We start from the raw sequence: 13,420 nt of genomic DNA, 5'->3' as shown, positions 1-13,420 counted from the left end.
AAATGACCATTAATAATATATTATAATTATAATGTAATATGACAGCAATGCTCGACATGTTCTTTGTGTTTCTCTTTCTGTATAAATTTATAAAGTAGGGGACACAGAAAGAGGGAGTCAGACAGATATAATGTCTTCGGAACAGGACGTGGCATATCTTTAATTGTGCTTTTACGCTCAGTGGAGGAGGAGGCACTTAAAGCAGCCGGAGCGGAGCAAAGAGGGGTTGACCACCTGTTTCTAACGTACCCTGGTACTTTTAGTGTAACTTTCATTCAATATTAAGCAACCTGGCTTTACAGTAGAGTGTTTTCATAACATTCATCAATAACTAATGTGAACATATAAACTTCCTGGACAGAAACCGTACAAAACTTCAAGACCTGAGAGTGAATGCAGTGAGCAAGGCCATTGCCATTTTTGAACAAATACAACTACAAGCTAAAAGTGAGGTTTTAGAAATTAATATGTATGTGGTGGTATAAAAACCAAGCAGTATTGTCTTTGTAAACACAGGAAATACAAGGAAAAAATTGTTTTATGAAGGTTACGTTTTTAAGAAATTATAATTTTCCTCAAGCTCATTAAAAAAAACAAAAACATTGTCAGAAACATGCTGAATATTTCTGCAAAATGTGGCACAGCGACTCAGAAAAGGCAAAAAAAAAAAAAAAAAAAGAGCCATCACGTGGTTTTAAATGTAAAATAGTTCGATTTTTAAAACTGTGACCTTTTTTTATTTCTATTAGCTTCCATAATATTATCCAAGTATAAAATCTAAGTCTGATGTTATTCTTAACATGTACATCCTCGATGCAAAGTCCTAACTGAGGCTAAAGATCAGCACTACTCAAACTAATGAAATGAGGGGAACAGAAAATAAAGTGCAGGAAGAGACCCCTGTGGATGCTGAGCAAATGTTTGGTTAACATACAGAGGGCTTGCCCTCTTCAACTCTTTGATGGTTGAGCGACTTTACTATGTCCATAGTTTTTTCCCATTTGCTGTGTACCCTGCCATCTTCACCTGTTACTAGACCAACTTTCTTTGATTCTTTACTAAATTAACAACACGTTCTCTTGTCCGTCAGCCAATCATCCACAGCCCATTATGGTGCCAATTATTCTGAGAGCTGAATCTCCTCTGGGGCTCTTCCAGGACTTTGCATGACACAAGCACACATTTGCATACGTTTATAATTTGGGTATACAAACATGTCACTGGAAATATGTTTACCATTTTAAATTGTTAAATTATTACTGTGCCCATTATATATATTGTTTTCATATAAGTACACATACCCATTTACTTACATTTTCATAACACCAATTCCTCATCCTGTTATCAGTGATATATTGTTGTTGTTTTTATTACTTATGTCCTCATCCACATTTGCCTTGTTGTTTCTATGCTTGTTAGTTTATCGAAATATTTTATGTTTATTTCTCCTGCACCTTTTCGGTTTAAACCTAATATTATAAAAGTCACTTAACCAAGCTATTTCAGTGACAAGTTATGAGTGAAATGATATTATATTATACTAACACATAAACAACTGTAGAAACATATTACAGTAGTACAACTACAAAAAAATTATTTACTTCAGGATGGAAGCAATGTTCATTGTTTTGATGATTATTTCACCATCTGAACAAGGATTTATTACTTTTGAAAACATCGAGACCTAAAACCACAACTAACCACAATTTTCTTGCCTTTTTTTAATGTTTGTGTTGAAAAAAATTTGAAAAAAAACCCAGACAAAACAGGACAGTTTATCCTGAACAAATGTAACTGAAGTTAACATAACCTTGACAGAAATATGAGATCTAAGAAAAAGAGTTAACAGAAAAAAACCTAACAACAATTTTAACAACAATTAACACTATTATGATCAAACTTTCAATGAGACTTCAAATAAATGTTATTTTACGAATAAATCATAAATATAAAATTGTTTCCTGCTGCTTCGGGTATCGCTGATACAATAAAGTTACAAAAGCAGCTAAATTGAATGTGTTCGAATGAGTAAATACTTAACTGCATGTATAACTGAGTCCTAAAGTGTGGAAGGCTGCAGACAGAAAGATCCAAATGGCCTGTTGACAACAGCATCGGTTACCTCAGCCACCCTGAACAAGGGACTTTATCCAGGTTATCCATAATGAACTGAAGTGGCCCGACCAACAGGGTGTAGAAAATGCCTTCAGGGGACATCCCTCTCATCTATCTGTCCCTATCAGCCAGTCTCACATGTCATTAGTGTTTGCAAACAGTTCAGCAAAGTCAATATTTCCAGAGAGTGATGCAATGACTGTCCAACATGGGAGAGGACACATCACGCCAAAACCGGTGGGTGAGTGCAGCTGCCTCACAACCTGAATTCTGTGTTTGTCCAACGTGGTTTGAGCCCGCAGGTGCATCGAATTTCTATGTTTTAGCTAAACATAATGAGATATTGGATTGAGGTGGAGTGGAGTGGCTTACATTCAGTTTGGGTTTTAACTCAGTTGAAGTGAAGTCCATCAACCGTTTACCAGAAGAGCAGTTCAAAGCCCAATAATTGGTTCTCAGGCATCTTCACTTGTCACTTTACCAATAACAAATTTTATTTTTGAGCCAATTAAGATTTCCAATAAGGCATTGGCAGTGTTGCACACTCCTGATTGTGTGACGGCCACCATGGGCCTATTCCTATTCTGTGTGAAAGAGAAATTAACATCTGTGTCTGTGTCACTATCATTTACAAGAATGTTGCAAACCATGTAAAAATTCCGAGACATAATGAAGTGGCGAAGTAGTACAAGTCAGCGCATAAACTCTGTGCTGTACAGAAGCTTGTTTACCTGGTTTGGCGTCCTCGCAGAGGGTTTGTCCTGGTGGTTGGCGAGGATGAGGAAAGGCAGCGTGCAGAGCTGCGGGTGCTGCAGAGCCGAATGGAGTTCATTACGCGCTGCCTCAAGGTCCTCATCTGATGACGCGCTGTCCAGTATGAAGACGACGCCCTGTGAACCCTGGTAGTAACGACTCCAATACTTCTTGATGCTGTCGGCACCTGTAGATAAATATGATGTTGAGAAAATGTGTCGGCATCACGACAACCAATGGAACTGCTCTCGAGTGAGAACAACACAAAGACAGAAGTACCAAAGGTTTTCTTCCAAGTTTCAAAAATGTAGTATAGTCTTCCTGAAAATGCAGCTGTGTCATGCCATTCAGTTCTACTTCTTGTACATTTTTTTCATTTTGAAATTATTTGTTAACTTATCCATGATTTCAACAGATACTGGTCTATTTCACAGCCAAGTTAAGATGTTAATGCTAACCCAGCAACATCTGAAAGGAAATTGTAAAGGTAGAAATAAATGTTTGTGTAAAGTTGAGTGTCTGCTGTAGTGGAGCAACAGTTTCTGTGTACAATTATAGTGAATATAGGAATATGGGACCAGGTCTGGGCCCCTTGGGTTTTGCTTTCAATCATCATTAAATCCTTCGTACAGATAGCCCTCTTCTTCGTCACTGTGCACTTCATCTGATGAAACCTGAAGCTTCTTCGAGACCAACCGGGAGATATAACCTCTGCAGGTGGTTCTTGGGTTGACCTTGAGACCTTCCACCAGCTCTTGCTGAACCGTGTTCCTTGTTGAGGAGGAACAACTTGCTTGCGCCAAGGTGCTGGAGCAATATGATCCAGACTGGTTTGGATTTAACACCCTAACCTGGTCTTCACACAATTTATAAATTAGGGCAGTGAGGCCCCACAAGCTACCGAGACTCGCTTTAACCCAGAAGGTTGCTGGTACAAATCCATAAACCAGTAATAAAAGTGAATGAAAACCACAACTTGTACCCTCTGTAATCGCCAACAGTGTGGATCCTGAGCAAGCAATTACCAGGAGAATATTTACGGTAATGTACCGCAGTGTGTGTGTGTGTGTGTGTGTGTGTGTGTGTGTGTGTGTGTGTGTATGTATCTATATATATATATGACAAACAACTTCAAACAATTTCTCCATAAATTTCCTTTCTGCAGCTTCCTCAATACATCAGTGCACAAGAGAACTTATAATCAAGGCCGCCAGGCCTGTTTCATCAGGAACTGGAGAATGATGCATGAACAGCTAACAACTGTTAGTAATTTAGGAAACAGGCACAGGAGGAAGATGCCAACTCCCAAGGAAAACCTTGGGTCTTGTTGTGAGGCCATAGTACTACATATGACTGAACTTCCCTGCCTGTGCAAACCAAACTGACGCTTATTACTTTTTCACAACATCACATTGTCTATTCAGAGCTTAGATTGATAAGGGATGATATGAGAAAAAGTTCTGCTCTCACACTTCAAGTACAATTCATTATCTCCAATCAAATATATTCTTTCCACAACATGTTTTTCATTCTGTGGCAGCAACTGTTTGTTCTAAACAATCCCACTAAACTTGTCGTCACCTCTCACACAAATACCACGGATCCCCACACTTTGCATACGCAAGTATGTTTTCTTGATTTCAGAGGATGTACTTTCTCTTGTTAAAATTATCCTCCTCCGTCTGCTGAGGTTACTTCCTTTGCGGCCCCGTGAATTGCTGTTGTTATTGTTGCTCATAGTAAGATAACTGCCAAGAAGTGACAAACTGTGAGGCTGGCAAATGTAAACATCACGAATTGCTCTCAGTGACGTTTTATCTCCCGTCGCCCATGCTCTCCCTCCCTTCCCTCTCTCCTCTCCCACTCTCTCCACTCACACCTCTCACTGGAGTGGAAAGCTAGCGTACAAAGTGGCACTTGAGAGATTGACGAGGAACTTCGTCTCATCTTTGCCTGGAAATGGTGGAACGTCAGTCACGTCTCATTGGGTCTCGTTGGCAACTTCTGCCACCTATTGGTCTGACGGGACAATTTCTAAACATGATGTTATGATTGTTGTGGGATGCTTTTACATGTCATTAACTAATGAACACATCATCCTCATCAATATTACTTTTTTTTTTACATGCTTTTTACTTGCTGTCTCACTTTAAGTTAAAAACTCTAACACGCTTACATGCTCTGCAACCAGTTAATGATTTAAAGATACGCTTATTATCTTTCAGGCTGCAACAGTATGGTATAGAAAAGAAAAAAAAAATCACTCAGTCATGTGTCTAATAAGCCATGTTGTTAACTCAGCTGAAAAATCTCATGTCTCAATTACCTAATGCACAGACAAATAAACAAAATGGGCAGGTGAGAAATTGATCAAAGAAAAAACTCATGTAATTATGGGAAATGCAATGGCTTCCAAACATACTCTACATGGTAAAATGTGCATTTACTGTGTAATAACACTGTGCACAAGCCAGGTTTATTCTGTATTTTGAGCAAGATGGCAAGAGATGAAGCTATGAGTGCTTTGCAATATGGCACTGTCGAGATATGAAAAGGCATTAGCTTCAGTTCAGCTCAGACCAATAAAGTAACTTCTGCACACACGAGACAGACGTCAGAATATTTGCATTTAAAACCGCTCTCTGATATGTAAGAAATAACAGATGAATGTCTCCGTCTGAAAGGACAGAAAACAAATCAGACTGTCAGGAAGTATATCCATCAATCTATCTTCTATACCACTTGATCTCATCCAGCTATGTATGGGTAAACAAAGGCAGGGTGAGCACGGGGCGACAGCCCATCACATAGCCAACACACAGATACAGACAATTATGCACATATGGACAATTTTAGAGTCCCCAGTTAACCTCAGACGCATGTTTGACTGGAATACACAGTATCTGGAGAAGTATACTCTGGGGAGACAGTTGAAACTGCAAAGAAAAATACAACAGTCCGGACTCAAGCTATATTCTCAATATGAAGCAAGCACGATAACTACTACGCTACTACAATCCATGAAATAAGATATGAGAGTTAATGCAAGTTTGGTTCAGTGATACAAGAACATAGGCGGTGGTTTATAGACATGCTTAAAGGCTGAAACGGTCAGATGAGTCACCCTGCAAAATCTCAAACAAAGCTGGCGTGTGCATGTGTAGCATAGCTCAGGTTTACATAGAGAGAACAGTGACTGTAAATCTATCCTGAGTCACGTCCTTTATCCTTTGAAGAAACGTTTCCTCCTTTATGAGAGCCGCCTGTTCCAGGATAATAATGATCCCATCCAAAGGCAAAAGGCCAAACTTGATAATCATGTCCAATTCACCTGGTCCCAACTAAACTTAACACGCGGAGGATTTCAAACGAGCTCCTCAGAGGAAACTGTCACCATCAAAACATTAAATGATTATAAAGATTCAGATACATGAAGCTTCATGTGAGGAACAGTAGGTTGTTGGGCTGGCCAGGAGTCCCAATAATTAAATTTTTATTTAATTTTTTTTAAGCGGCTGTTTATCATTTAAAGTCAGATGAGATTCAGTGAAAATCACAAAGAAGTCGAGCAAAGCCAATGTTTCCTTAGTTTTCCGTTAAATTACTAACGGTGTGTACTTAAAAAAAAAAAAAAAGATTTACAAGGTGATTACTTTGTTTTTTTTTATATGTGTAGCAATCTCACCAGAAGATAAAACCTTGCTCAAGCCACTGGTCCTCATCAAAACTATTTTAATGAAAGGAGAAGCTGAAGCTATTAGTCTAATTACATATTCAATGGAATGCATAACATAATGAAACTATGACTATATGACAAGTATGATCAGTGTGCAGCCTGGCAGACATGAATCATGATGAATATATTGAAGGCATGATGTGACTCACTTCACATGTACAATCAGTCACAAGAGGACAGTGCCATGTGAAACTCTTTTCTGAGGCAGCCAACTCTTCGTGTTCATTAAACATTTTTTTTTTTTACAAATTTGTAGATTTTAATGTGATAATAAGACACCACACAACAATAGAGTTGACACTGAAAACAAAGTCATGTGGACGAAAACAATCACAAGTGGCAGCAGTGTCTCTATGGGTGAAGGAAGCGAGCTTAAAGGCAACTGTCAGTAAACCCTTTCACAACAAAAATCAAAAGCAGGCAGTTTTCTCCAAGATTTTCTCTTCCAGCTGCGTTTGTGAGTTTAAGTTCTTGATTTCACCTGTAAATTTTAAACGGCATGAGAAGCTTGCAAAAAATAAGTCAACAGAGCTGGAATTGTGCCATCGGTCTGAACAGGCCGACGACTGTTGCTCGACCTTTCTGTTTTCACGTTGGTGCAGGTTTCCAACAGATTCTTCATCGGATCTGCTCACATTTTCTGGCTGCTGTTCTCTTGAACAAACATGTTTCTAACAGTTTTGTTTTTTTATCTTAAAAGTTGAACCACTGAGACGAACCCTCTTTGAAGTCATCTTAACAGAAAACAGAGAGTTTTTTTTTTCTCTCTCTCTAATCTAAAATACAGCGAGAGGACGCCACGGGTTGTAGTTTGAAGCTAGAGATTGCGTACTTCATTGGGGAATGACGTGAGCTACAGCTAGACTGAGGTGTACAACACTTCATGTGTTGATGCACCTGTCAACCGACAGCATGAGCAATGAGTAAACAGTTTGTCTTCGATCCTTCGATTTATGCGCAGAATTGAAGGTGACTGTCATTAGAAAGGCAGCAGCGTAAATCCCAGACTATATTTGATGACAGCGTGGCTTAATGCTGAAGAGTTAATCGATTAGAAATACAAAATTAAGCCTTGCAAATGCAATTTGGAGCATGTATACAGAAACAAGTACTTGAGAAAGAGGACTACAACATCTCTACCACAGTGTTTATTTGGAGGCTTGAAAATGTGGGTTTTCTTCATCTGACCCCATCTGACTCAACTCCCACAGCTGGTCAGCTGATGTTTGTACGCGGGGGCTTAGTGAAGATCTCAGGGTGATTTATTTTGTTTGATTAAACTAGTAGCTCATGGTCTGCCTATAGGCAGCATTTTGAGGTCATCCGAGTAAAAAGGGAGGGCGGGGCGGCGGGGGGTTATACTCTCACTGCCCACGCCATGGAGAACACCTGTCCAATTCATCATTAGCACAGAAAATGAAACTAATTCACTTCCTCAGACTGTAACTCAGCTCTGGAATCAAGAAATCCACCACCACACCCCGTCCTCCATATCACTCCTCTCACTCACTGCCAACATATTTCTCAAATCTTTTCTTTTCTTTTTCCAATCTCTAAACTGAACTTGGCACAGCATAAACCTTTTCTAATCCTTTGATTTCCTTTAAAAATGGATTTTATTTATAATGTGTGTTTATTCGTGTCTACACCCGTAACCTGTTTCGTCATTGTGAATTGTGTTTACAATGGTGAATGTGCTAAGAAGGACAGTTTATTTTCTCTTTATATTTTTGTCAATAATGGATACACGGCCAGGGCTGAAGGTCAAGTCTGAATATAGATAGTCCCTTCAAGTGACCTTGGATGTGGTGACAGTTGCCCGACAGGCTACTTGACAATGACCAGACTACTGTGAGATGACAAAGCAGCAACAGTCAGACAAAATGTCCAGTGCTACAACCGAGAAAGTCCACTTCTGAATGTATAAAATCGAAGGAGATGGATTATAGCAAGAGCACACGACACTGCATAATGGTCAATATTTAGCATCGACAATATGAAAGCATTGATCCATCCTGCTTTTTTTATACCAATTCCAAGTCTTGACTGGGGCCTCCGACCTAGGACCAACTGAGTATCATTTAAAGGCAAGAATCTGAGTATTGCTGCTAATCGTGTCCATTGATCCGTTTATAAAGTACAGTGCATCTGTAGTGCAAAAACCGTGCGATTGTGAATCCAACTCTCACAGCTGATGCTTATATTGACAGTTGCCAGTTAATGAGTTGATGAGGATGAGTTGAAAACTTACGTCCATCCATCCCTGCTTATTCAAGGCAACCTGAAATTATATGAAGAATTCGATGCTGTGTTCACTTCTTGCCGCTACACGTTTTCATTACGTACCACTTTATATTGCTCAGCCTCGTAATCTAAGTCGTTGTGAATGTAATGATTAATCGCCACACTCCCACTATTTATGTTACACTTTTCCCAGTTCTCTGGAGCCGGTGCAGACTATTACGTGCCAAGCAGAAAGCACTCAGTTTCTAAATGTTTCAGAAAACGTGAAGGTGAAGAATTGATTTGGATAATGCACTTTGCACTTTGAACATACTAATAGTTTTGTTGTACTTCATGCAATGCACCATTCACCCAATAACAAGAGGAACTAAATCAAAGGAGGAAATATCCTTGACTGAGGCCTCATATAGATATCAGTTACACTGCCGTCCACACAACTTCAAAATTAGAACAGTGTGTGACTGTCATCATCTGCATTAAACCCAGATGGCAATTCACAAATTTTGGTGGGATCTTTTCCCGTACAAAGAAAACACTTTCCTGCTGGGCAAAGTAACACATACTGTGGTGATATTTGATAGTAAATCCATACAAGAATTGTGATGATTATTATGTGGCGGTTTTCTTATGGACCCTTCTTCGCCTGCTGGTAATTACAGACAAATGGTGGTGTTCTTGCATCTTGTTGGTCTTACAGATTTAAAAAGGGGTTACACATTACTCATGTTCCCACAGTACAAAGAAGGTATGCACACATATAAACACACTTCAGTTAGCTAATATAAACATGCACATTAGGGGGAAAAAAAAGCTCTTAATCTTTAAATTGAAGGCAAAATCATTTGATATGTTCCAAAGAGAGAGTTTTCAAAGTAGGAGAGGAAAAGCCTTTTGAAAATGTCCATGTGGTCCATTTAAATGAAACAATTCCACTTAAAAATGTGGACAGGCTCAAACGCAAGATGTTAAATGCTGAGCCACAGTCTCAACAATAGACAGCAGCAGCAATGAGTGCTGATCATTAGGGCCACTTTATCAGCTGTCACTGCGTGACATGAATACACACCGTCAAGTGGTCCGTCTAGACTTGACGTCACAGCGTGTCACTGTCCACACATCCAGGCGCACACACACACACACACACACACACACACACACACACACACACACACACACACACACACACACACACACACACACACACACACACACACACACACACACACACACACACACACACACACACACACACACACACATTCACACCGCAGGAGCCCTTCCCAACCAATCCCCACACCTGGCGCCGTCTGAGTGGTGAAAGCATGCAGTGCCGCAGATCGTCAGATACACATGCTGAATTCTCATGTCAATGAAAAGAAAGAATCACGTTTCGGTTTCCTTCCGATAAATCAAAATATAGTGAGGTTTGCTGCAGCAGCCCACTGACTGAATGACAAGGAACCACTTTTTCATGCGGATCAGATTAAGATGAAAATGTGCAATTCTTTTTGCTTTTTTTTTTTTTTTTATTAATTTAATAATTGTGGAAATAAGTTTATTAAGGCAAACAGGTGACACCAATAATTTGGTATAGAGATCACATAGATTTGGATTCTTTGCAGTAAAAATAGATAACAGATTATTTCTAAAATGGAGGTGCATGTACAAGCGAGAAAAATCTTTGGTTTATTTCTTTTTGTTAATTTTTTTTCCTATTTTGAACAAAAGTACAAACAAAATGCATTGCAGTTTAAAATGTATTTGAATAAGAGTAGGATGAATCAAAAGCTTATTAATTCCTACCACATCTCCAGTAAATCTATTTGCACTGCTTCTCTCTCTTTTTTTTTTTTTTTTTGTTATAAAGGAATAATCAGTAGCAGCGCACCGCAACCCTGATGGAAGACGGATGGATGGATGTCTCATATGTCTAAGGAATATTGTCTTTGTTTGAATTATAGTGAAGCTTTTGGACAAACTACACTTTAATTTACTCCAACTCAGCTTTGGAATTTGGTTTCTTAGTGGAAAAACATATATGTTGGGATGACTTTGTTTTAATCATTGAAACTGATCTTGTTTGAAATGTGTGATGAATGAAGAAATCAGTCAAACCACAGAAAGATGCCGGCAGCCAAGCTAACTTCGCGTTACTGGACGCCTGTTAGGAAATGTACTTTGTCGTGGCTGGAGAATATTGAGGTTACAATCTTTTGAAAGGGAAACTATAATGAATGAAATGTCAAAGTGGGACAGAAGGAGAGTAAAAGTTTGGAAAAATTCACAGTATGATTCAAATGAAAGAGAGGTCAAAACAAACAAACAAAAAAGGCAAACACATGAGTTATACAAACATTTGACCCAGTCCGAAACATTAGTCATCATGCATGTGTCTGGCTGGTTTGATGCACACTAATGACAATTTGGCCTATTCAATGAAGATATAGTTAAAAATGCATGTCCATTTTCACTGGATGTCGAATGAGTGCAGAGTTAGCGGCGATGTAGTAAATAAGTGTGATCGCCTAAATTGAAAGTATACGTGCATCAATTGAATAAGACCTGCATCGTCTGGAAGCTGGAAAACACTATCGCTTTCTGTATTCACAACACCAGTAACAACTTTGGCTCAGATACATAAACATTGTTTTAGAACCTTCTGCATCATCGTGGCAGCAAGGGAATGTTTGGCTTCTGAGCCAAATCCAAGAACCACGTTCTGGTCAATCCCCGACTGTCTTCTTGTCTGCAAGACCTCTTCAAACACCGAAGCTGTTGAACTCTAATGTTATCCCATCCTCGTTCAATTTAAACCACGACTCCCTTCTGCTGACATTGGTTGAGCAATAACCTGGCTTGCAAAGCAAAGCAAAACAAAATGAAATGTGACTGAGAATGTGTGTGTGCATTTCATGTGACTGAAGTAAACAATAAATGAATGCTGGAAAAAGTAGAATAGAAAACTCTGTATGACATACTGTGTAAAGAAAAGTTAAAAGCAAAATTGATATGTTTGTGACAACGGCTGTTCAATATACAGAGAGTTAGAAAAAGGTGTATGTGTGATCTAGAAATGCAGCATATACACAAATCCATGTACAGTGACAGCAGGCAACCGTCTATTAGGTTAGGGATAAGTTACAGGTCTGCGCTTGGAGTTAGCATGTTGCAGGCAGGACAGTCTGAATCGCAACAATTAAGCAGCCTGAGACCTCAGTCAGTAACCGGATGGCCTGAGAGGAGTCACTCCTTCTCAGTCTCTCCCCACTCAACTGCTCTACTTGTTCTACCAACAGAAAACCAATTGTTAATTTATCAACAATGCTGTAAATACTCTCTCCAACCTGTGGTGCTTAAGGTCACCAGCATTTGCAAGAGTTGTTTTACATCCCCAACTGTAAAGGGAGAATGGCTCATTGACATTCAATGGACTTTCCAGTGGGAGAGGAAGGAAATACATGGGAAGTGCTTCACTTCCTCGGGCTCCTCAACAAGCGCTTCTTTCCCTGTCCTGGTTAAGGCCGAGTAAAGAGAACAAGCCACAAAGGTATTGTGTAAAACAAGGTTTTTAGGGTCAGGAATGCTGAAGTTTGTGCGTCATTTCTTGTATCATTTTTCTACATCATTAATGCAGTGCAAAATAACATAAAACTAAACCAGGCATGTTTGCTTGTTCTGAAACCATGGGGAGAGAGAAGGAAAAGTAGAATCCTGACAGAAACGAGCAGCGTTAAGTACAGACAAATTGTGCAAAAACGGGTGGCTTTCATCACAAAAGCGATCTGAAGGTTCGCTTTGAAAAGTGCCCAGTGGAACATTACGCAAGAGCTCCAAACCCTGGAGTCCTCATCTGCGTCATATATATTTGGAATAAGAAATGCAAGCCTTCATGCTGGAAAATAAAAGAGCGATGTGTAATTTCTGACCTCAGACTAAGCCCGAGATCCAATGTGCTCAAAAAGGTAGTCAATAGAGGTGTTAAAACATCCCGGGCCTGTTTTTGTCCTCTGCAATCCATCCTGAACGGATGGAGCCATAAATCGCTCTAATTCTTGAGCTCTACATATTTACAAGAAAAGGAGCAAGAGAGTTAGTGTGTAGGCCGGGCGGGCAGAAGGGGAAAAAAAAAAACAGATTCCATCACCTTTTGCTGTGGTGGCATGGCTGTGCTTCATGTCCCTAAATGATTAGTGTCATCCGTGCGACTGGGGTTTTTCCAACCACAATAATGTTACCACCACCAGACTAAGTTTGACCCAATCCAGAAAAAAACTCTTTTGAAAACCCCCTAATGTGCTCTGTCCAAATTTGGTAGCACCCTCGTTGGTGGTCCCCTGGTGCCTCTTTGTGTGTGGGTGTGTGTGTGTGTGTGTGTGTGTCATCTTTTCAGGAGGCTTGGTAGGGAGAACCTTCAAAATATGCACTGCACCTGTCACGTGCCCATAGTGCGCCGAAAACAACATAAATTATCTCAGGTCTTTACAAAACGTTTTTTTTTTTCCTCTCACGTCAGAGTTGTTTGTAGGAAAGCTCGCTCGCTCGCTCTCTCTCTCTCTCTCTCTCTCTCTCTCT

General features: G+C 39.7%; 1 protein-coding gene across 1 annotated transcript in view; it reads right to left on the bottom strand.

The window, feature by feature from the left end:
• LOC308132547 (ADP-ribosylation factor-like protein 15) overlaps positions 1-13,420 on the bottom strand; it is an 89,824-nt gene that overhangs the window by 38,308 nt on the left and 38,096 nt on the right. The window contains 3 exon segments of the mRNA XM_080499691.1: positions 2,847-3,059; positions 3,061-3,103; positions 3,105-3,110. Coding sequence (XP_080355817.1) covers positions 2,847-3,059; positions 3,061-3,103; positions 3,105-3,110 — 262 coding nt within the window.

Source organism: Blennius ocellaris (assembly GCF_963422515.1).
Source record: "Blennius ocellaris genome assembly, chromosome: 7".
Lineage (NCBI taxonomy): Eukaryota > Metazoa > Chordata > Actinopteri > Blenniiformes > Blenniidae > Blennius > Blennius ocellaris.
This window is presented reverse-complemented; position numbering and strand designations above follow the sequence as displayed.